Source organism: Balaenoptera musculus, chromosome 7 (genome assembly GCF_009873245.2).
Source record: "Balaenoptera musculus isolate JJ_BM4_2016_0621 chromosome 7, mBalMus1.pri.v3, whole genome shotgun sequence".
NCBI classification, from domain to species: Eukaryota; Metazoa; Chordata; class Mammalia; order Artiodactyla; family Balaenopteridae; genus Balaenoptera; species Balaenoptera musculus.
In genome coordinates this window covers 41,050,475-41,076,970 of record NC_045791.1, presented here as the reverse complement: position 1 = coordinate 41,076,970, position 26,496 = coordinate 41,050,475, and the positions used below count along the sequence as shown (strand labels likewise).

General features: G+C 37.4%; 1 protein-coding gene across 13 annotated transcripts in view; it reads right to left on the bottom strand.

Moving 5' to 3' along the window:
- Positions 1 to 26,496, bottom strand: part of PKP4 (plakophilin 4) — a 246,075-nt gene that overhangs the window by 85,682 nt on the left and 133,897 nt on the right. For 11 of the 13 annotated variants that reach the window (XM_036857416.1, XM_036857429.1, XM_036857422.1 and 8 more), the window contains one exon: positions 814 to 848. The exons of the other annotated variants lie outside the window; for them this stretch is intronic. In XM_036857416.1, the coding sequence (XP_036713311.1) occupies positions 814 to 848 (35 nt within the window). The remainder of the gene's footprint in view (positions 1 to 813; positions 849 to 26,496) is intronic. 13 annotated transcript variants of the gene reach the window in all.

Genomic DNA, 26,496 nt, shown 5'->3' with positions numbered 1-26,496 from the left:
ACCAGGCATTGGGTGATTTAAGTTTTACTCAATTCAAACCTTGTTTAAAAACTGCCGAAGTATTTAGATATCAAGGCCTATTCTAGCATTTACACATTGCTGGCATTGTCCTTTACATTACGAGAGGGGAGGGAGGTGAGGGGCGCGTGTGTGTGGAGCCCAACACTGTCTGACCAACGACATGTATAGTACTTGGTTCATGATGTGGCTACTCAGTAAGCGTTTAATGAGTGAAGACTGAGTGTGAAGATATCAAACACCTGTGAAAGCGGCAGGCACTCTCCTCAGTGCAATTCATCCTTGATATGAGGTGAATTTAGGGTAAAAAGAAGAGATAAAGAGACTACGTTAGAATCTTCCAGACTATTTTAGAAGCTATCAGGTGGTCTACATCTGGATACATAAGGAAAATGAACATTTCAGGCAACTCTTCTCTTGAGTATGAGAAACACTGTAAAAGGAAAGACCTTGACTTATATAACCGATAGGGAACTTACCCAGATTATACAACAACCTTTGGGAGGGCATCCCTGAATTTCTTTATGATAAAAAATTCAGATATTGAATTGATATTAAAAATGTTTTGATGCCCAATGCTTTAACTTCTTTACAGCTGGCATATGTAAATCTATTCAAGTATGTTAAAAAAAATTAAGCATATTAAGAAAGTACTACTTCAAAGCAAAGCAGCTCAATATTGTCACTATTAAAGGCTTTGCTTGGCTGATTTCACCAAGAGGTAGTAATTTAAGAGAGCAGGCTTTGTCTGTGCAAAATTAAAGGAAGATACTTTATATGATTAAAAACTCATACCTGTTGATCTCCACGGAAATGACTTCTCAGTTGAGCTAGAGAAAAAGAAGGAAAAAAAATGGAACATTTACTTCCTTTGTCATAAAATTTAACTTTGGATCTGTTTTGCATATAGACATTTAATTTTCACATTTAATTATATAAAAGTATAAAAACCTCAAACAAAATTTAAAATGACTGTTCTAAGTTAATTTTTAGACAGTATTTAACCCTCCACATCAATTTGGGACAAAACTGTATTTCTTGGAAATTAAGGCAAGTTATAAAATGACTTATAAAGTTGTAAAACAACTTACAAAATGACATAAAAAGTATGATTCTCCTTGGATAAGACAAATACAATAGCACAACTAACTGTGACCTTCATAGTACTTATATGAAGTACTACACTGCTTTGTGTGGAATAACTAATATGAAAACTACATATAGGGCTTCCCTGGTGGTGCAGTGGTTAAGAATCTGCCTGCCAATGCAGGGGACACGGGTTCGTGCCCCGGTCCGGGAAGATCCCACATGCCGCGGAGCAACTGGGCCCGTGAACCACAACTACTGAGCCTGCGCGTCTGAAGCCTGTGCTCCGCAACGGGAGAGGCCGCGATAGTGAGAGGCCCGTGCACCGCGATGAAGAGTGGCCCCCGCTCGCCGCAAGTGGAGAAAGCCCTCGCACAGAAACGAAGACCCAACACAGCCAAAAATAAATAAATAAATTTATTGAAAAAAAAAAAAAACTACATATAAATTAAAATAACATATATATTATACTGTACAACATATACATTAAAAAGAACCAAAAAGGTTGTTAAGAAGTTCATTCAATTTACTTATTTTCAAAAGAAGCCCTAGATGCTATAATAGACACATAAGTTAACGGGGTCATTTTGAACTGAATGTTGCCTTATAAAATTTAAATATCCTAAACCTTTATATCAAAATATAAGGTTTTACAAGCTAGGAGAAAATTTTAATTGTATATTTTTCTTGGTTTATAGAGTACCAATTGTAAAAATGTGTGCATAAAAACATATCTGTGCCTCCCTGGTCCCCCACCCCCCGCTTAAAATACTCAGTACGGGAAAGCATGGTGCTTAGGGGACGGTGTGGTAGAACAAAGGTACAAGAGGCTGGATTATTAGGCATTTATTAAATGTCAGAGTAAGTACCTCACATATATTATCTCCTTTATATTATTCACAACAACCTAATGAATAGGTACATTATTATCTTTACAGATAAAAAAACTGGCCAAAGTCTTACGCTAGTAACTGGGAGAGCTGGGATTCAAACCCAGGATGGTTTGATTTCCAGGTCAGGGCTTCTCACCACTGTGCTATACAGTAGAAGAGCTTGTGATCCCATTTTTGCATTAAACACACACACACACACACACACACACACACACACACACACAATATGCCTAGGAAGAAGTCTAGAAAAATAAAAACCAAAGTGCTAGCAGTTATTTCTGTGGGGTACAACTAAAAGGAGTTTTTTCCTTTTTAAACATTTGTACTTTTTTTCTGGAAATCAGAAACAAATACATATTGAAGTATTTCGGAAGTATTTATTAAGTTTATGGAAAAGGTATGTGACTTTGGGCTTAAGGAAACTCTGTAACTTAAAGAAAGGGACATCCTTTCAGTGCTGTAGGTGTAAGATTTTAAGTCCTTGTTTGTTGCTTGATATTCCCCCCAAGTCATTAAGTGGCTAATGAAACTCTTCCTGGTTAAAAACTCTAGATTCAGTAAGAATTCCCTGAACTTCACTTTTGTCTGTGATTTGCCTTTTTGTCACCACAGGCGGAGCAGCTCACATTCCAGGACCTTGAACTAGTTGCAAGCAGGAGGGCATGCTCTCAGTGAATGGAGTCACTTAATGCTAATCTTCAGCACTCCGGTCATGTTCCTGTACCTCATGCACTCCTAACTGATTTCAAAAGGGACTGATGGGGAAGAAAAAAAGATGAAAATTTGGTCAAGTATCAATAAAGGCACTTCTGTCTTGTTCCTGAAGATAGGTCATCACATTCTTATGACTTCAAAAGTGGTTTCCTAGATTGAATTTCAATTTCTCTTGAATATGTTTTTATTATTTAATTCTATTATCTAAATTAGTTTTCTAATCACTGAGGTTGCTATTACCCAACTGTGTTCCTATTAACATGTTCATATTTTTTGTCAATATTAAAATACATGGTAAATCAAACTGCCATCCAGAATTGTTTAATATACCTCAAGTTTCTTGGGAGTGATAAAGTCTGTTATCTTCTGATTGAAATTTACATAAACTTTAATGAAATATCTTTACAAGATTTTTATTCTTGAAGTTATAGATCATAGAATATAATTCATCTTAACTGCTCAAATTGGGCAAGGGTTGCGGCTGTTTTGCGCATCTCTTTAGGTCAAGTGCCCAGCATACTGCCTGGCACATAGAAGATGCTTAATATATATTGCTGCTGTAACACAAATTGTGAAAAAGTAATACCGGGATCTTCATTGTTCTGAAAGATCAGGTGTATGTAAATTATTACTTACTACTTTGTTCGAACAGGTCAAATTATTCTCTCCCACTCCAGGTAGGAAATTCCAGTAGCCTCATTGCATAACAATCAGGCAAACAGCATTTTTGCTGCTGAAAAGGCCTTTGGTCATCAAAATACAATAAGGTATTCCTAGGTGAAGGCAAGGGGAAGTCTCCGTTAAAATTATTTTTCCCTACTCTATTCTAGACAAACAATAAAGATCACTAGGAAAGTAAGTTAATATTGAGGATTAAAAATAAGCAAAAAGTTCCATTTTGAAGACTATATATTCAGCCCATTTACCTTCAAACTAATTCCACAATTTTGTGTGATAGCTGGTCATTATATGTTATTCAGAACAGTCTGTTTCTTTCTGAACCACTTACTTTATATGATTCTCAAATTGTTCACCACTCTGGGATTCAGGGATCACGCAGTAAATATGTGCAGTTTTGAAATGCTGTTTTAAGTCACTGAATGTTTTAAGTCACTTTTATTGGAACAATAAAATGAGAGGCAGCTCCACATTAGACACAGGCATATTCCTTCTTTCCTCTCTCCTTCCAGCCATCTATTCCTAGAAACACTTCCCCAACTTTTACTGAATGTCTGCAATGTGTCTACAGGCACTGTGGCCATGAATGACTCCATCCCATTCCCTTTCACTTCTCATCTGAAGATGCCAAGCAGTTTATGTTCTAGGATCTTCCACTGGAATGTGAAACATTTTAAAATACAAGAATGGGATCATCCACAATAACTCTGTTTCAGTGGGAAGATGTATTCACAATTTCCAATAACTTAATTATCAACAACCTTCTAGAATGAAATCCATTTATAAGTCTGGGACTGTTTGGTTAGATAGTGAACAGCAGTTAGAAGCAAGTTCATTAGCAGATTAATAAATCAAGGCAATTCATTTTAATGTGAAAAAAATCTTAGTTTTGTTTTAAGGAGAAGACACCATGTCTTCATCACAGTATTACATGAGAAAATGCAATAAATCACTATAAAATTCTGTACACTTAAGAAATTATATATTTTTTCATTCATAGACATAAATGGAGGCAAAATTACCTTTGTTGAATATTTATGGCTGACTTTGAAACCCAAACCCCCCTCATCTTGATATCCCATGCTACGTGTGAGAAAACTAGCCTTCTCACACTCCTCTGCAGCCAGAGAGCCGGCCAGTGACCAAGGGTCTAGAAGGAGGCACGTGAGGGGAGGCGGTGGCACCGCGGGGAGAGTAGCGGGGGCACTGGCCCTGGATACCCCGACTCAGAATCTGGCTCTCTGGGCTTCCTGGAGGTTCTGAAAGTTGACACCTAACAGCTTCTGATACGTTCCTTTCCTGCTTATACAAGCCAGAGAGGATTCTACCGTTTGTAGCTGAAAGTTCTGACTGATGTTTTATGACTGAAAACAAATGCAAACAGGCCCTCTGAAAAGAGCTGAAACCTCACTCCTTAACTCTTTACCTGTATTTCCAAGTGCACACTGGATATAATACATTTTGTACTCAACACATTGAAACCCTTTTTTCCCCCAAACGAACTCCCATTTAATCATCACCACCTAGTCACTCACACTGAAGAACATGGAGTCATTTTATTGTCTCCCCTACCCTGCCCGCCTCACTAGCATGTAAGCTCCACGAGGGCAGGGAAGTCTGCCTTGTTCACAGATACACCTCCAGAACCTACGACAGTATCTGGCACATGGCGCTCACTCAAAACATACACCCTCTGAATTCATCCCTACCACCAAGGACACAGTTCAGGCCTTCATCCTCTCATAGTCTTTTGGCTGGATCATTCTTTCAGTCTCTTTCCTAACTTGTCTGCTTGGCTTTGATTTCTCATCCTTTCAGGCTCTCTTCCAGGCTGCTGCTACAGTGATTTTTCAAATCTGAAAACATTCAAACCTGAAATTCTCCTGATGCTAACGCACAACAGATCCTTACAGGATAAATTTCAAACATCTTAGTTAGTATGGCAGAGATTCAAACATCTTCGTATGGCACAGAAGGCCCTCCACCACCTGGTTCCTTCCCGTTTGCCCTTTCCCACACAAACCTACATTCTAGGCACTTCTAATTACTTGCACTTTCCTCACATACCAGGCTGCTCCACGCTTCCAATGCTATTTTGGGGGTAGAATATGTAGGAACACAGTCTGGAAACTCAGAATTACACAAATTCCAGAATGGTATATGTGGTACAGTGTAACAATATATATGCCATACACCCATGAAATGGAACACCCTTAAGTTTACCTTCACTTTGTATCACTTAATAACAGGAATATCTTTGGAAAATGGTCTAAATCGTCACTACTCAATTTCCCCCTGATTTCCTACTGTGTCAGATGTGAGCTTAAGTGGACAGCAGTAGGTAAACAGGAGGGGACGGGGGAGTGGAGAATTTGATGGAGCTACACAGTAACTTTACCGTGTCATTTCCCTCACCTTCTCCCTGGTCTAGATGGAGCTCTTTCTATCACTAGTAAAGTGCAGGTTACTGTCATTATTCTCCTATAAGATACACTGAATTGGGACAGAATCCGAGTTATTTCACTTTGTTTTATTTAAAAAAAGTCATTGTGTTAAGAAATTTTATACACACACATATGTGTACACACACAGCTATATATATGTGAACCCTTATTAGTAGTTCAAAAAATTAAGCACAGCCAAAAACAAACTCAATTTCACTTGGCATTAAAGGACAGGAATTACTGGAATGAATATTCTAGAAACTATTTGATTTATGAATAGAGCATGGGTGTGTACCACTGTCTAGACCACACACCCTCCACAGCGTCCTCTCTGGTGAGCACTAATCACCCCTCGAGAATTAGCTTGATGAAAGTTGATCACTTCTTCCTTTACATCAAGAATGTACCCATTAATGTATCTCGAGTTTTGTTTTTCATACCATTGTAATTGCAGGATTTGTTTACCTGTTTCCACTCCCAGACTATGGCTCTCTTGAGGGTAAAGATTGTGTCTTAATTCTATCTGCATCCGACCAGCATTGAATAGGATGCTAAATAAATGATAGCTGACCTTAACTTTTTGGGTTGCTCTTTATTAAGGCTAATCCTACGTTATTTTAGAAATTGTTTCAATCATTCTACAAAGGAGATTTTGGCTCTTTCTACATCTTATAGAAAAGATGCCTATTGTAAATATTATAGGAATCAATCCAACAAATATTTATTGATCATCTACTGAGTGCCAGACATTGTTAGAGGCTGGGGTATAATGGTGACAAGAGGCAAAGCCTTTGCCTTCTGCATGCTCACAATTGTCTTGTAATTACTCATTACTGTACGCATGTGACTCCCCCACTGGATCACATGCCCCTCAAAGGCAAGGTGTCAAGAGACTTTTGAAAGGCTGATCTTAAAGGCAGAAACCTGTAAGAGAGTACTCTGATGAGTCCAGCAGTGTTATGATTGAAGAAGCATTCACATATCTATAACAACCCGAAGTGTGAAACATTTGTCTTTTAAAATAAAAATAAGACCGGGCTTCCCTGCTGGCGCAGTGGTTGAGAATCTGCCTGCCAATGCAGGGGACACGGGTTCGAGCCCTGGTCTGGGAAGATCCCACATGCTGCGGAGCAACTAGGCCCGTGAGCCACAACTACTGAGCCCGCGCATCTGGAGCTTGTGATCCGCAACAAGAGAGGCCACCACAGTTGAGAGGCCCCCGCTCGCCGCAACTAGAGAAAGCCCTCGCACAGAAACGAAGACCCAACACAGCCAAAATTAAATAAATAAATAAATAAAAAATAAAAAAATAAAAAAAATAAAAAATAAACACAAGACCCAGCTCTCCTTCTACTTACCTGTGAAAATGAGGTGAATCGGTATTAGGACTACCCAGGTAGGAATCTGAACATGAAGCCTCCGAGGGAAGAGGTATGTAGCAATGTGAAATGTATTGTTATATTCAAGAATTTGCTTCAGTTCCCACAGATCAAAAACTATAAAGTGCTAGAAATCAGCCAGTTTGGGAGACCATCAATATAATAGTCCACATGTGCAGATAAACCTGACATGTCACGTCTCCCCTCTGTATTACGACAACCTCTTCAAATGGTTGTTTAAACCACCCCAATTACGCAGCATTACATAATCTATGTATTTCACTATTACAACATATTCTTTCACAATATTTTTTCTAAAATGACCCTTAGGTGATCTTCCTTTACTGAACAGAGGTAATTAATAGATGAACTCTCATTGATCATATGTTCATTAATCTTACTATAAATATTTTCAAAACTGTATGTGTACATTGCTGGCCTGACTTTTTGCTCTTGACTTTCCTATTAGTTTTACTATTTTGAGCTCTGACCATAAATGTTGAGTTCCACACAAAAGTTCTGTATTTCTGGACATTCAGATGGCCTACAGGCACGTGAAAAAATGCTTGACATCATTAATCATCGGAGAAATGCAAATTAAAACCACAATAATATGTCACCTCACACATTTCAGAATGGCTATCATCAAAAAGAACACAAACAACAAATGTTGGTGAGGATGTGGAGAAAAATGAACCCTGTACACTGTTGGTGGGAATGTAAATTGGTGCAGTCACTGTGGAAAACAGTGTGGAGGTTTCTCAAAGAAACTAAAAATAGAACTACCATATGACAAAGAAATTTACTCCTGGGTATATATCCAAAAAAACAAAAAACACTAATTTGAAAAGATACATGCACCCCCAATGTTCACAGCAGCATTCTTTACAATTACCAAGATATGGAAGCAACCTAAGTGTCCATCAACACTGGATAAAGAAGATGTGGTGTATATATACATATATACAATGGAATACTACTCAGCCATAAAAAAGAATGAAATTTTGCCATTTTCAGCAACATGGATGGACTTGGAGGGTATTATGCTAAGTGAAATGAGTCAGACAGAGAAAGCAAACACTGTATGATAGCATTTATATGAGGAATCTAAAAAATACAACAAACTAGTGAATATAACAAAACAGAAACAAACTCGTAGATATAGACAACAAACCAGTGGCTACCAGGGGGGAGAGGGATGAGGGGAGGGGCAAGATAGGGGCAGGGGATAAAGAGGTACAAACCATTATGTATGAAATAAATAAGCTAAGAGGATATATTGTACAACACAGGAAATATAGCCAGTATTTAATAATGACTGTAAATGGAGTATATAACCTTTAAAAATTGCGAATCAGTACATTATACACCTGTAACTTATATAATATTATACCCCAATTATACTTCAATTTAAAAAAAGTTCTGTATTTCTTCTGCACACGTTAACTCTTGCATTTAAGAACTACCACATGGGGCTTCCCTGGTGGCGCAGTGGTTGAGAATCTGCCTGCCAATGCAGGGGACGCGGGTTCGAGCCCTGGTCTGGGAAGATCCCACATGCCGCGGAGCAACTCGGCCCGTGAGCCACAATTACTGAGCCTGCGCGTCTGGAGCCTGTGCGTCTGGAGCCTGTGCGTCTGGAGCCTGTGCTCGGCAACGAGAGGCCGCGATAGTGAGAGGCCCGCGCACTGCGATGAAGAGTGGCCCCCGCACCGCGATGACGAGTGGCCCCCGCTTGCCACAACTAGAGAAAGCCCTTGCACAGAAACAAAGACCCAACACAGCCATACATACATACATAAAAAAAAAAAAAAAAAATGTAAGCAGACAAGAATATCATTAAAAAAAAAAAAAATTAAAAAAAAAAAAAAAAAAAAGAACTACCACATGCTTACAGATGAAATCTCAGTAGCTGGAATAAATTCCAAAATGCATTTTTCTCCTTCTCCACCAATTCATTACTAACTGAAGTTATTCCATTAGCAAATGTTCTGGATTCTAAATCTATTATGAAAAAAATTCTGGCAGCTCATTATTGGTTTTTTATAACTGCCTTTGTAATCCATTGCTCTAATAGTTATAAGTCCAACTTTCACTTGATTCCAAGGTCCATTTCTCAGTTAAAAGAGAAAAAGTTGGTTTGTTTGGGTTTTTATTTCAGGCGATTAATTCATATTGAAATTACTTACTACCCAGCGATCCTCTAGGCATTACAGATTACTTTTTAATGAACCGCTTCAGAATCCTCTTAGGTATGAAAGCTAGGCTCCATAGTCCACAGGTCACTCCAGATTTCCCATTATGCACCTAGGATTTTCTCAGCCAGAATCTGGCAAAATAACTACTAATGATTCTCAACTTTTGGTCTCTATTTGGAGTGCTACCAGATAAAATTTAAAATAAATTCCCTTCATGGAGTAACCCATTCTATCCAATACTTAAATTTCTCTCTCTTCATTAACTATAATTAAATCTTAAATTATGATACGGCGATAACATCGTACCACACTTTTAAGGCTTTTAAAATTTCTATCTAGTATTGCTTTGACTTTCCTTTTAATTAGTACATATAAAACTTTACCCAGTTTCTGTTAATGCATTTGTAAAATATTCCGTTAGTTTTTTGTGAGTTCTTAGCTGGGTAAAGCTCATTCTGTGGTTTAGCTTTCTTGAGTGCTCTTGAATCTATGCTTGAGAAGGGCACTTTTTGAAGATAATGCCTGTGAAAGTCCCAGGTTTTAAAGCATTCACCATGTAAGCAGGTCAAATTTCTCCTCATCTTGACCTCGGCAAGAATGTTCCTGAGTTCATTTTATACTCATAATTAGCATGGTGAGAAGTGGGGTCTAGAAGCCTAAGATGGAATCAAGGGCTCTCCAGTGCCATGAGCCATCTTCTGATGTTCCAAGAACTCATACCACCTAACAATAGGAAACTGATAGGTTTTAACAGTTTTGTTTTTCTTATGTTTGGGAAACAAGGACCTCATCTCTCCCTTTTAGTTAGATAAGAATTAACTAATAAGGGCTTCCCTGGTGGCGCAGTGGTTAAGAATCCACCTGCCAATGCAGGGGACACGGGTTCGAGCTCCGGTCCGGGAAGATCCCACATGCCGCGGAGCAACTAAGCCCGTGTGCCCCAACTACTGAGCCTGCGCTCTAGGCCCCGCGAGCCACAACTACTGAGCCCGCATGCCACAACTACTGAGGCCGCGCACCTAGAGCCCGTGCTCCGCAACAAGAGAAGCCACCAAAAGGAGAAGCCCGTGCACCACAACGAAGAGTAGCCCTGCTCGGTGCAACTACAGAAAGCCGTGTGCAGCAATGAAGACCCAAAAAATAAATAAACGCAGTCAAAAATAAATAAACAAAAATTAAAAAAAATGAATAAAATCTATCTTTAAAAAAAGAGGATTAACTAAGAAATAAATCCTTTACATTAAACAGAGACGTACTCTGTCTTACTGCCAGAACTAGAGCAATTAGACAAAATTAAATACATTATGCTTATTCTTCCTGAGACAGCTGTGGATAGCTATTCTTCCACTAGGCTATTTCAGTAAGTCAAAGACGGGAAGGCCAATATGTACCACAGACGATGAAGGTGAACGGCTCTGCCTGGCTAAAGCAGAGGAGGGGAGCTGGGAGGCAGACGGCTATCCCTACCCACCACGTTATTTTTCCTAAGGGGCTCTGAGGACCCTAGTTTGACAAATCACTAGCATTTAGATAATAAGGATATTTTAGCAGTAATACTTAGAAAGCAATCCTTCTTAGTATTTTACTACATTTTTGGGAGCCTCTTCCAAATTTACTTATTGTCTATTCATAATCAATCTCAACAAAAACAAAACCAAAAGCTCTTAGTCCAAATTTATGATTTTTCAGGACTGAGGCTTCTTTCTGTGTCCTCTTTATTGTGCTCTCAGACTCTAGAAAATTTTCTATTGGATGGAGACTGATTTCCTTCTTCCTGCCAAAGGACCACTTGATACCAGCAGTCAGGAAAAGTGAAACCATGACAACATGCCCATAATTGTAGTTTATTATTATTTTTGTGTGTTACGGTTTTAAATTGCCCCTGAAAATGGTATATGCCTGTAATTTGAACTGAGCAAGGCATAAAAAATGAGACAGGGCAAAGGCTCTCTTTTCATAATTATTTATATGTCTGAAGGTGACACTGAGGTTAAAGAAAAGGCACTTGAATTAAAAATGATGTCCTTCACGTAGAATGCAGCTGCTCCTGAGCCATCAGCAACAGGACATGAGCCCTGAGTTCCCTTCCATGCATGGTGATGGATATGTGCCCGTCCACCTGCACTCACTTGTCACAATCATCTGGGTGACCAACAGAAGGAGCAAGCAAGACGGCTGCAGGAAGGCAGGCCTGAGGCTTCATGGAACACGGGAAAGGTCAAAGGCTTACAGTCTAACCCACATACTCCTTGCGCAGTGACACTTCACCTGAAAAAACTGGCCACGCTCTCAGAATATGCTTTTACAATTTCAGTCTTTAAAAAATAATGAGGAACAGCAAAGGGTGGTATAAAAGTGCAATCGTGGTTTTCCACTAGCTGCTAGCAAGTTTAGAGTAAAATGTATAACTGAACATTGTGGTGAACATTTTTGGTCTCATGACTGGCTCTATTTTGTTCTCATCCTTGTTTACTCAATTCTTCATTCCACTCCTCCCTCGTGCCATTTTACCATATTTTCGGACCTTTGTAACATCTGTCTAAAATGGATTCCAGGAAAAGGTAAGGTAAAAATAAATAATATTACAGCCAGTCTCTGAAAGAGAAAGTTATGTACTTGATGCACAGCAAAAACATGAAAGGAACAGGAAATATCAGATTAGCCCTTTAAACAATTCAAGTAACTTTCACAGGGACTAGAGGTGAACACACATTTTAGAAGATGTTAAATATTCTTTGACAAAAGCATTTTGTGTTACTGCTTTGAATCTATGAATAAAAGATCCAGAGGACCACATGGGAAGGGGAAGATCAAAAAGAATGTCGTACAAGACAAAAATGAGACAAACAGTTCCCTCTGGTATCTCCATAAATTATACAGGAAGCATGACTTCTGTTTAAACCCATCCCACAACAGGTATTCCAACCAGTAAAAGTAGAAATCAGAATAGAAGGGTTTTCTAACATTTCAGTGGACATTTGAAAGAGTGAAAGCAACTGAGAGGAAAATAGTAAAATGACTAAATACAAAACCAAACTCTCTTTCCTAAGTATTCTGCCATAACTTAGGATGCTATTTAGGCAAAGGGTCAAGCCTCAGAATAGATGGGCTACTGTGAATTATTTGTGTTGAGGTCTACAAAATGCTACTGTCTCCCTCATTTCTGTTCTTTCAAATTCTTCCAAAGGCATAGAAACAGAAAAGGAAAATATTTCTTAAAATTTAAGAAAAAAAAAAAAAAAAGAAAGAGCACACACAAATATACTCCTTTTAGAAATATGTAAAACAATTCAACTCTTACATTTTTAAATAAAACTGGCACTGGTAAGAAGCAGCGCGAGGGTCCTGTTTTTCTACTTGCTTTACAGGAGATGGAGCACAGAGTTAACATGGGACTAAGCTTTAGAGATCTGTAGCAAGAGGTACACTGGCTGACATCCCAAACCCTTAAAATTCCTCATTATAAATAGTTCTGTTTATGATGCGTACAATATCATTGTGAATATTATTTAGGATGTAAAATGCTTTGAAAAGCCTATATAAAAATTCACTTAAAAGCAACTTTAAGATACCATAAAATTAAATGTTTTATTAAACGTGTACCGACCGCTCTGATCATTTATCCTGTTTAGGCATTCAAAAGCAAATGATATATTCATATACGATTCTTTGATACTCATGTAAAGACATTATCAAATTTGGTGTGTGTCTAAAGAATGATATTCACTTTCTGTCCATTGATTACCCAGAAGATTTTATTAAAAAATTTTTATAAACAGTCAAGTTTCTGTAATTTCTGAGGAAACTTTTCATTATGAGTGTGAAAAGGAAGAACATGATGTATTTCTTAAAGTTCTGCTTTGCTTTTTGAGAAAATAATGCTTCTCCCTGTAATAGCATTTTCAGCTCTTGATTCATGGACAAGCACCATAAATAGCTGTTTTAGTGCTGAAGGAGGAATGAATTCACACGTGGGGTAGAGTACAGACCCCGCATCATCAATAACTGTCCAGGAAGAAGAATGGATACATAAGGATACAGTCAACATTTGGTGGAGCATATGCTAGGCTTCTAGGTAGTAAGACTTAACGAACCTAGCAAAGTGCTTCTAGAATGCTTTAAATCTCCCCTGAAAGCTCTCATGGATCCCTAATTTGTCCCACATCCCCTTTCCCACCCTGTTTCCTTCTCTTCTCCATTATCCCCCCACACATAATTATGCAGGGTTTCCAAACTACTGAATAGGGGAATGAAACGGAAAAAGGCCTGTCAGAATGAATGAGAAGGAATGACAACAATGACAGTGGAAAGTAAAGTCTCTTCAAACAGAATTCTTGATATATAATGCGTGAGCCATAAACACCGCTCAGGCACTCTCCACGGCAAATGGACAAGTGGCTGGACAAGACTGTTAAATTCCTAGCTTTAAAACCCAGCATTCTTCTTTTAAGAAATATGAATGAAAAGAGGAACAATGGTTCGCAACGTGACACAAGTGGTTGGTCTGCTTTATCCTTCTTTCCCCTCTTTGCTCCCTCTCTCATTCGTTGCCACAGTGAGCCAAGATTATTGATGGAAAAGGCATTACAAAGTATATGGAGCATACTGTGTACATTCATAATCTAATTTAACTTAAATAAATATTCTTCATTTAAACTACTGAAGAAAACATCTACCACTCAGATTTTTAAAAATATGACCTTCCTAACTTTATAAAAATGAAAAAAAAAAGTTTTAACCATAATTTCAGTCAGAAAATTAAGAGCTGGATCACTTAATATTTAAACTTTTTGTTATACAGCATTTAAAACACACACTCACTGATATATAAAAGAAAACAGTATAATGAACCCCCTATGGATTCATCACCCAGCTTCAACAAATAAAAGGGAGCATGTGGTCAACACTTACTTCATCTATACTTTTACCCACTATTTTCTGTGCATTACTAGATTATTTTGAACCAAGTCTCAGGCGTCTTATTACTTTAGATGTATCTTTAAATATAGAGACTTTTAAAAGACTATAACCTATAATGTGATAACATTATCACACCTAAAAAAATTACCAGTAAAATTCTTCATATCAACAAATATCTAGTCAGTATTCAAAGTTCCTGTTTGAATTTTTAAAAACAGTTGCTTGAATCAAGACCAAAACAATGTCTACACATTGTATTTGGCTGCTATGTCTCTAAAAATTTCTTTTCATGCAGTCTCACCCTCCCTCTTACATCATTTTTTCCCTGTTTGAAACGATTTCAGTTGCCTTGCAAAATTCCCGATAGACTGGATCTAACTAACACATCAGCAAAGTGTCATTTAACCTGTTCCTCTGTCTCTGATTTCCTATGAATTGGTACTTATATCTAGGTGGTTGAGCAATTTGGAGGCAAGAATGCATCCTAGGTGATGATATGCACTCCCCATTGCATCATTTCAGAAGGCCAGAACTTCTGACTATCTTTTGTTTTGTAGAACATCTATCTTAGATCAGTGAGTTCAGGTGCTGTCAGCCTGATCCATTTATTGTAAAGTTTCTCATCATTTTTTCAGCTAAAGCTTTTAGCAGCCATTGATGATCATTGATGTAAATACATTGTTTTGTCAGTGGTTGCAAAAAAAACTCACCCAAGATTTTAATTTCTAGACTTTGTTTTAATGTACTACTCTGGTCAATAGTAGTTTCTACCTTTGTATTTATGTTCATAAGGAAAACAATACTGTTTCACTTACTATTTACAAATAAGTCTTTACTGAAAATTATTTTGCTAATGCTGCTCGGGAAATAGATATAAACCTGTATTTTGTACTTCCTAAGCGCCAGTTCTTAGATGATCATTGATAATTTTGCTTGAATTTTCTCTGTGGCTCAAATAGCCTCATTATTGATAATGTAACTAAAGCTGGGGGTAGATCAACCTTTAACTGGCATGTTCTAAAGCAGAAACAACAGATCACAGGATCCTAGAATAACTGGCTGTTATTTGTTCTTTTCCAATACAAAAAAGGCTAGAAGAAATAAACATGTATACCCTAAAGACATTCCTCCTTGGCTTATAAGCAGTCCAATAATGCAAACCAAATGTTGTATCTAAACTATCTGACAGTGGTTAAAATGTGTAATTGTTTAATATAAGATTTTTAAGCTATGATAATCTGTAGCCTACAGGCATTCTTCCTCTTCAGTTTTAGAGTGGTTTTCTCCCTATTTAACTGGGGAGTAACACAACAGCAGGGCAGAAAAATCTATGCAAAAAACAGATTAGATTGATTCGTTATTAAATAGATTGTGAAGCCTCAGGGAGGATAGCTATAATAACAATTTAGTCACTACAAAGTCTGGCAAACTTGTCAGTTGTTTTTCCCTGCCCTTGGCAGACATGCCATGTTCATTTTTATGGCAAGCTGATTAACGGCTAAAAATGCACTAATGGATGGCTCTCACTTTTAGGTGGATGATCACATTTCCAATTTCCTTTTCTATGCATCATTGGCTTAGAGCGTATACAGTAGTAGATCTCTGAAGGGCTGAGGAAACATCTCATCACACACATCAGTCTTTCCCCTCTGTGTCCTTAACCTGCCAAATGGTAATGAGAATGGGAACTTAACACCAACCTTCCTTTATTTCATGGAGAGTAAAGGAATTAGATGAAGGAATGGCAAACTGTCCCCCCCCATCCCAAATAATGAACTGCAGAGAGTACATTAGTGGCAATGTTTTTCAAGATTGTTTTCTAGAATCTTTGAATTAATACCTACATGACTTCTTGTAATATGTCTGTGATCAACCAAAAACAGAAAATAGAAGCCACTCCAAAGTTTCTACGAAGGAGAGACAAAATAGTGGCAGTGGAGATGGGGCTGGGGGCTAGGGGTTTTGTACTTGTCTTTGTATAGCAAGCAGTTTTGATATAGACTGTGTCTATCTGGAGTGGTGGAGTGGAGGTAAGTGGGTTGCCCAAGTTTTCTCAAACGAATTCTTGACACCCCAGTGGAAAACCAATAGAATAAAACTATTTTTAGGAGAAAATATCATCTTAATGTTAAAATCAGGTATACAATAATAATAAAAACCAAAGCAAACTAAAAAACAAACTTTGTGGAAACCCTTGAACAATAAGCAGATAATGGGTATAAAACATTGACTAGCACAAATGTTTATTATATAATAGGTGCTCAATGGCTATTGTTCTCTTCCCTCTAATATAATTACAAAGAAGTATTTTCACCTAAGGATATGAGAATCAAAGACACCAAAGCAAGGCCTCCCTGGATAGAGCCAGGACAATGTAATCTGATCAACACAGTGCTCTTCAAAAATAAAAATAATAAAATATAGACATATATTTTATGCTGCTACCAAGGTACTTTGTCATATGGCTAAATTACACACAATGTTCCCTTCTACTAGACTGGAAATTCCAGGCTTCTGTATCTTTGTATCTCTACAGTAAAGCAAAGGCATAACTATTTATTGAGTGAATTTAGAGAAGACATCATAAACCTTTGCAGAAGAAAACAGATGCAGTCACTAAAGGAAATGTGGACGTAGAAAGAGAAAGGAATGTTAGTATCATCTGTTTGGGCAGATTTGGAGAATTTGAGATCCATTATTATATATCACATATAGAGGGTTGTTTCTCCTACATACTTGTCATAATACTAAAGATTTATATTCTAAAAATAGATTAATATGGTATACTTTGTGTTGTGATGTACCAAGGCCTGTACTATTTTAGATGTATTGATATATCCCAGAGTTATTTCAGCTTGATAAAACTAATGATAGAACCAAAAATAAATAAAAAAACCAAATTACTCATTAGAAAAATGGGCAAAGGATATGAGTAGAAGAGGAAATGCAAATGGATCATAAGGATATGAAAAGATACTTAACCCGACTAGTCATCAAGAAAATGCAAAGTAAAATGAGATAACATTAGATTGGTAAAATTTAAAGATCCTGCCTAATATTAAATGTTGGCCAAAAAAGAAAAGAGAGAGAGAGAAAGAGAGAGAACCTGGAACTTTTTCACACACTGCTTGAGAGGGTGCAATTGTTGAGGTACCTGAGAAAGCAGTTCAGCAAGATCTAGAAAAATTGAAAACATGCATTCATTATGCCCGAAGTATTCTACTTCTAATGATACCTCTTCTAGAACCTCACACATGTAAACCAGGAGATAAGTCTCCAAATGTTCACTGCTGCATTACTTAAAATACTTTAAAGTGGAACTTAAATGTTCTTCAATAGGGGAATGGACAAACAGTTTAATATTCTACGACATAAATATATAACAGCAGTTAAAAAATAAACTAGATCTACACACATCAATATGAATAGATCTCAAACACTGAGTAGAGAAATCAAGATGCATAATGACACATAGATTATACCATTTGTGTATGTTAAAAAAACACACAAAACATGGCCCAAGGATGTTAATGATGTATGTATATTATATAAAAGTACACAAAGTAAGACTATATACTAGTTAATGCCTATTGGGAAGGGAGAATGGGGCAAAGAGGTCTTGAATTTTATGTTTAATATATTTTTATATAAAAAAGCCAAAATGATGACTTATCAATGCTTTTCAATTCTGGGATGTACTTAAATTTTTGTTATATCATTCTCTGTACTTCTTAGTATTTTTCACATTTCTCAAGATAGATTAAAAAGTACAAAATAAGTAATAAGAAAATGTAGGATTAAAGTAATTATTAATTCCTATAAAGCAGTAAAGGTAAATTTTTCCAAAAAGCATCCTGATATATACTATGTAGCCTATTTAAATTACCTTATAATTTATCAAAATATACACATCGTTAAAAAAAACCTAATGACTAAGAGTGGGGACTAGTAATATAATTCTTGTATTGATTCAATAATTCATCACTGTTACATATTTTAGGAATAGTAATTATAGAATGCAAACTATGAAAAATTACAGAAAATGAAATAATGTTATTTAAATTAAAACAGTTCTTTAATAAATAATTAAATAATGGCATGGTACATATATTTTAGATGCATGGGCTTCTGAATTTTAAAAAGTATTTTCCTCTTCATTAATTAGGAAAATTCATACAGCTGGGCTGCCTCCATATTTAACCAAATGTATTAAAATAGTCTTAATCTGAAACTTTGATGCTATAGACTTTGAACTATAAACTTGATCTCTTTTTGTGGTTCCTTCTAACCATATCTCCAACTTAACATTTTAAAATGCTCAGTTTAAGAAACAGGTAATTCATTTTGAAATATTTATTCACTATGATTAAGACATTTTGTTGTATAATGTTCTAGGTCCATAAAAGAGTCTAATATTTATGAAAACTACTTGACTTAAAATTCAAATTCAACATGGTCACATTCTTAGGTTAAAACAGGTTACCTTAATGGAATACTGGTTGAATTACCTTGGGCTCATGCCCTACATAAGACTTAGTTTATGTAAGTTTAATTCAAATGTGTAGAGATAGTTGCCACTTGGATTTGTATGTCCCAGATGAAACAGGCTTGTGATCACAATGGCAATGTGCAGTAGCAATTAAAATGCTTTTTGGAAGAACTGTGCTTGAGCAAACTGCTCCAGAAAACGACTTCTGGAGAGATGCAGGTCAGCCACAGACTCATTTGTATCTTTCAGATGTGTTACTCTTTACTGTGTCAACACAGGAGAGTTGCATCATAAACATTCAGTGTCACTAAATTTGCTCAGAAGAGCATCCATTTAATAAATATTCACTGTAGAGATCCCAAAGAGGGTTCCTGATAATTACATTCAAATATCAAATAGTTTATTCTTCATTTAGTCTGAATTTCAAATGAACATAAAGAGCTTTTATTTGTTTGACTATTAAGAGTCACTAGTGACCAAATACAATACTAAGAAAGGAAACCTGATGAACTATATTCTGATAAACATCAGGGGACTCCCAAATAGCTTACCTACTATGCACTTAAAACTAACTCAGCTAGCTCAGCAATATACAAGGATTTACCATAACAGAGAGCAAAGGAGAAAGAAAAGAAGGCGAGCCCCTGTGAGGGAGTAGGAAGATGGATAGAGAGGCTAAGGGGAATCCTTGCTACTCTCAGTGCCTCTCCCCAGCCCCAAACTAAGAATGCCTGGAGCAAAACCCTTGGGATTTTCCCCTCTTAAAACCTGAGACATAGTAGCATTATTCTCAATTACCAAAAAGTGGAAACAACACAAATGCCCATTAGGTGATAAAATAATAAACAAAATGTGGTATATCCATACACTGGAATATTATTTGGAAATAAAAAAGGATGAAGAATTGATACATGTTATAACATGGATGAACCTTGAAATTATCATGCTAAGTGAAAGAAGCCAGTCACAAAAGGCTATATATTATATGATGCCATATATAGGTAATGTCCAGAAGAGGCAAGCCCATAGGGACAGAAAATAGATAACTGGTTCTCAGGGGCTGGGGTGGGAAGGAAAAATGGGGAAGGAGTGCTAATGGGTAGAGGGTTTCTTTTGGGGATGGTGGAAATGTTCTAAAATTAGATAGTGGTGATGATTGCATAGCTCTATGAATATACTAAAAAATACTGAATCATATCCTTTAAAAGTATGAAGTTTATGATATATGAAATATATCTCAATAAAACTATTATTTAAAAAACTCGGGTTTTGGCCAGTGAGAGCACTGAAGGTCAAAGGGACAGAACTTTATCAAGCATCTTCCTGAAGCAGTACATTAAATAAGTAATAAGATGTCAAAACACAAACATTCAATTTTTACAAAGACTCTTCATTTTTTTAAAAAATTTTTTATTTATTTATTTTTATATTTTTGGCTGTGTTGGGTCTTTGTTTCTGTGCGAGGGCTTTCTCCAGTTGCGGCAAGTGGGGGCCACTCCTCATCGCGGTGCACGGGCCTCTCACTATCGTGGCCTCTCTTGTTGCGGAGCACAGGCTCCAGACGCGCAGGCTCAGTAATTGTGGCTCACGGGCCTAGTTGCTCCGCGGCATGTGGGATCTTCCCAGACCAGGGCTTGAACCCGTGTCCCCTGCATTGGCAGGCAGATTCTCAACCACTGCGCCACCAGGGAAGCCCAAGACGCTTCATTTTTAAAGATTGTTTCATTTGAGAAAGTTTATTTCACAATGATTTAAAAATATTTGCTGAAGAAAAGACCTGACCCATGAAAAAGGCTTTTCGGCTATTGTCAGCCCTACGGCATTTTTAGAATTTTTAATAGTATCAATGGAAGCCTGACGGGCACTAGCAGATGATCCTATAAAGTGTAAAAAAAAAAAAAAAAAAAAAAAAAAGTCTGAATGGTAGTAGGGAATCAAATCTTTTCATTAAAAAATAACAGAGTTCTTTTCTTAAGTGGCAATAAGAAGACTATTTGTCAAGATTGTATGACTTTTTTGAAACCATAAAGAATTCTATTTTAGCAGAGCTTTAAACTAACTGAAAAGGGAGAGATAATCTTAGGAAGAGTGTGAAGTTATTTAATTTTAATATTGCCACCCATTTCCCCCCTCATTCAGTTGATAGATATGGACAGGATTTTTCTCAGGGTCTAGAGTAACTGCCTAACACCAATGGCAGTCAGCTAAAGGACAGACAATGTGAAGGGGCCAACTGCTTCCAAATGGCATAAACAAATTTTAAAACAATGTGCAAAAAATCAAAACAAAAATTTAAAACTAAGCTTCAGTTCCAAAAGTTGTCATTAGTGTTTTCTACAATTAATAAAAGGTCCATCTTTTAAGTATCTCTTTTTGACTTCAATATAAATGAAAATTTAGTGCTTCATCTTAAGGAGCAGACAAGCTGTGATTTACTTACAAGATAAAATATGTGGAACCAATTTCTGTGTCCCAAAGAAATAAACTTTCTCCTTTACCACCTACAACTTACCTAGAAGTAAGTGAGAAGTGAAGTTTCTGTTTCTGGGCAATGGTAAAATTCTAAGCCTGTTATCAGAAATAGTTTTGAAATTCTGTACTATAAAATTTCAGAAATAATTTCTTGAATTCTGAGATGATCGTATTTATATTTACTGACTTTTCAATTTGAGCTATATTTTCTTCTCCTTCCACAGTTTTGTTACCCAATTTCTTGAATTCTGAGATGATCATATTTATATTTACTGACTTTTCAATTTGAACTATATTTTCTTCTCCTTCCACAGTTTCTGTTACCCAAGCTGAACCACTAGTGTAATGTCTCTGCCTGGATGAAACACGCAACACAGGCCATGTCTTGTACACTCAAAGACTGAATGTGCCTTGCAGTAGTTCCCCTGGCCAAGTCCCCTGCACCCACCGAGTGCAGCTTGCCATGGGAAGGCTGTAGTGATCTCTAACCACCGCTAAATTAGCATCCCTTGGGTGCATCTCCAAGCTACTTTTCTCCTTGAGAATTCCTCAGACAGGTGGGAGCCATTCAAAGTTAGAACTGGCATATCAAAGTGGGACTTTAGGAACAAGATAAAAAGTTGGCCGGAGGGAATTATCTCACACTTAAATTTTTTTTGAAGAGAATGAAATGTGGCAAACTTTAAAAAGTGGTTGCCTCTTTTTTCGGGTTAATGGAAATGTTCTACATTTCAATCATGATGGTGGTTATACAACTACATGCCAAACTGCCAAAAATCATAAAACTGTATGCTACAAAGGGTGAATTTTACTGTAAGTAAATTACACTTCAATAAACTGGACATAAAAATAAAGTGGTTATCTCTGAATGGTAGAATTACGATTTTTCTCTTTATACTTTCTTGAACTTTACAAATTGGCTAAAATGAGCATTACGTAACTCCAGTCAGTCAAAAAGTTAGAATACTGCTTTGGTCACACTTGTCCCCTTCTGTGCCCTTGGGAGTGTAGGTAGGCAGGGGAAGTCCCCTTGTTGTCACCCCATCCAGTGAAGTCTAAAGCAGGCTAAGGTGAGAGAAACACTCCATTGATGATACTGCAAAGAGAAAAAGAATAAACCCTACATTCATCAAAATTTGGATTTGAAGGTTGTTGCTTAGCCCATGGGGGGCAAGAGGTTTAAAGGGCATTATTTTCCTCTGAGGTGCCTGTGCTATGAGATTCTCCTGAGATGCGCTGTACATACCTCTGCATCCCCTGAGGACCATTTCTGTTGCTAAGGCATGCACAACGTGCACCCGCACGGTGACCTGCAACACAGGATCTCTCACATCTTGGTACCCATTGCCACCCATGACTCTAAAAAGCTCTGCAGACAGAAGTCATCATGGCAGGCTGCTTGCTTGGAGAACCCGAAATTGATCCATCCATCTACATATGCTAACTATCATCCTCCAGCCAAACTGGAGCAACAGAATTGGCCTCCTGGAGAACTGCTTTTAGCTAAGCTGCTTTTCCATCCATTTATATTGTATTTAACAACAAAAGAAAGAACCGCTATGAGTCTGATTTTATAATTTAGAAACTACCAAGGACGCCGTTTGCCTCATCATGCAGTGCTCTCAACAGCAACTCACAAGAGAAACCACTCAAGTCTCAGCCCCAGGGACAGTAAATGCGCCCGAGCAACCTGGTTTGTTTTTATCTTCCAGACACTTCGAATCATGTAATTCATTAGTGTTTTTTTCTTTAGCCTGGCTACCAGGACACTCAGAGCCAAAGTGGCTCTCTACTTTTAGCCAATGCATGGAATATTAACAATATATATTTTGTATACTATTTTAACCTTGGCTTCATCTTATTTTTCTAGTCTTTATTTTGTCTTTGCCCCAATTCCCTCACTCCATTGTTGGCTTTTGTGTTTTCTAAAAATGTTCCAAATACATGTGGAGAGGTAAAATATTAAATAGTACATAGATAACTATAGTGTACTCAGTACAAATGCAGAAATGCTGTAACTTTTCAATAAACTGATTCCACACCCTACTTTCTATGAGGTGAAATACTGAATACATAAATAACTATAGTACACTCAAAACAAATGCAGACAATCGGTATTTTCTCTTTTAACTGATCCCAAGGCCCACTTTAAATGAGGTAAAAAATTAAATATATAAATATCTATACTATACTCAGTATAAATACAGAAAAGATAATTTATTGACTATTTCTATAGCCTACCTTTAATCAGGTGAAATATTAAAATAGATGACTATTAAATGCACAGGTAACTATAGTGTACTTGGTACAAAGGCAGAAAGTCTGTAGCTTCTCTATTAACTAATCCCATAGCTTCACTTCAGGGTTTCTCAATTTGCAGTGATTATTTGTGGTCTGATATATCATCTTTGGGTACAAGCACCATCAATTCCAGATTAAGGATCATTATATACTGATATTGCTGGTGTTATTACTTGTGTTATTAATGCTTTTTTGCAGTAAATAAACCAAATAAAAATCATACTAGAAATGGGGTTTTTAATTGCTACTTTGTTTAGAAGACTACTACTTCCAAAGAGTCATTAATAGAAAACCTAGCAATCATTTTAATTTTTGATAAAGGAGTCAAGAATATACAATGGGGGGCTTCCTGGTGGCACGGTGGTTGAGAATCTGCCTGCCAATGCAGGGGACACGGGTTCGAGCCCTGGTCTGGGAAGATCCCACATGCCACAGAGCAACTGGGCCCGTGAGCCACAATTACTGAGCCTGCGCGTCTGGAGCCTGTGCTCCGCAACAAGAGAGGCTGCGATAGTGAGAGGCGCACCGCGATGAAGAGTGGCCCCCAGTTGCCACAACTAGAGAAAGCCCTCACACAGAAACGAAGACCCAACACAGCCATAAATAAAAATAAATAAATAAATATAAAAGACTTTAAAAAAAAAAAGAATATACAATGGCGAAAATATAGCCTCTCCAATAAGTGGTGTTGGGAAAACTGGACAGCTACATGTAAAAGAATGAAATTAGAACACTCCCTAACACCATACACAAAAATAAACTCAAAATGGATTAAAGACCTAAATGTAAGGCCAGACACTATCAAACTCTTAGACGAAAACATAGGCAGAACACTCTATGACATAAATCACAGCAAGATCCTTTTTGACCCACCTCCTAGAGAAAGGGAAATAAAAACAAAAATAAACAAATGGGACCTAATGAAATTTAAAAGCTTTTGCACAGCAAAAGAAACCATAAACAAGACGAAAAGACAACCCTCAAAACGGGAGAAAATATTTGCAAATGAAGCGACTGACAAAGGATTAATCTCCAAAATTTACAAGCAGCTCATGCAGCTCAATATCAAAAAAACAAACAACCCAATCCAAAAATAGGCAGAAGACCTAAATAGACATTTCTCCAAAGAAGATATCCAGATTGCCAACAAACACATGAAAGGATGCTCAACATCACTAATCATTAGAGAAATGCAAATCAAAAGTACAATGAAGTATCACTTCACACCAGTCAGAATGGCCATCATCAAAATATCTACAGACAATAAATGCTGGAGAGGGTGTGGAGAAAAGGGAACCCTCTTGCACTGTTGGTGGGAATGTAAATTGATACAGCCACTATGGAGAACAGTATGGAGGTTCCTTATAAAACTAAAAATAGAACTACCATATGACCCAGCAATCCCACTACTGGGCATATATACCCTGAGAAAACCATAATTCAAAAAGAGTCATGTACCACAGTGTTCACTGCAGCACTATTTACAATAGCCAGGACATGGAAGCAACCTAAGTGTCCATCGACAGATGAATGGATAAAAGAAGACATGGCACATATATACAAGGGAATATTACTCAGCCATAAAAAGAAATGAAATTGAGTTATTTGCAGTGAGGTGGATGGACCTAGAGTCTGTAATACAGAGTGAAGTAAGTCAGAAAGAGGAAAACAAATACCGTATGCTAACACATATATATGGAATCTAAAAAGAAAAAAAATGGTTCTGAAGAACCTAGGGGCAGGACAGGAATAAAGACACAGAAGTAGAAAATGGACTTGAGGACACAGGGAGGGGGAAGGGTAAGCTGGGACGAAGTGAGAGAGTGGCATGGACTTATATATACTACCAAATGTAAAATAGATAGCTAGTGGGAAGCAGTCACATAGCACAGGGAGATCAGCTCAGTGCTTTGTGACCACCTAGAGAGGTGGGATAGGGAGGGTGGGAGGGAGACGCAAGAAGGAGGAGATATGGAGATATATGTATATGTACAGCTGATTCACTTTGTTATAAAGCAGAAACTAACACACCATTGTAAAGCAATTATACTCCAATAAAGATGTTAAAAAAAGAAAACCTAGCAATCATTTTAATCATTACGATTTTTTTTAACGTTCTCAGCAAGGTATATTGCAAGTGAACTGCCAAAGGCAGCTGTGCAGCTCACTTTTTAGGACACTTCCTAAATAAATACATGCAGAGGCCCAGTTTCCGTACTGTAAAATGGGAACATGTCATGGCAGGGTTAAAATTTATCTTTGGTACTGCAAGTGTGAGGAAACCAAATTGCTGGGCTTTAGAGCCATTCGGGAGAGGGCTCTACAGTATATTATTTAGTACAATATTAGAGTCATTAATTAAATAGGACCTCATGCCACCGTCTACTCCTTCTTCACAGGGTGAGGCCAACATGGCAAGAACTTTGGACAACTGAAAAAGTAAATCAAAGTATGCTTTTCTTTACCCTTTGAGATCATATCTGGACTAGGAAAAATAAAATCTTACAGATCACCTTACCAACTGTGACACAGGATCTAAATCAAACAATATGAAAGATAACCAGTTTTCAAATCCCCCATCTTGCTGACTAAACTTACTCCCATGTAAGAAGGACCTGAATCCAAAGGAAGTTTCCTGGCTGGAAGCACTGATGGCACTTATAATTTTCCTTCAGCAAATCAGAAATGGCTGATGGGAAAGAGGGCTGGGGTCTGAGAGCTATTTTCTGTATCTTTAGATTCTGGTTCTGAGACTGATGGTGGGGACTGACAGGCACAAGGGGGATCTCTCAAGTGACACAATAAAAACCTCTGCTCCCTTCACTAACACTGTTTTCTAATGGGTTCTTGCCAGTGTGTAAACCTGGTGGTCACAGAGCAGAGTTCTTCTTAAGGTCCACCGAA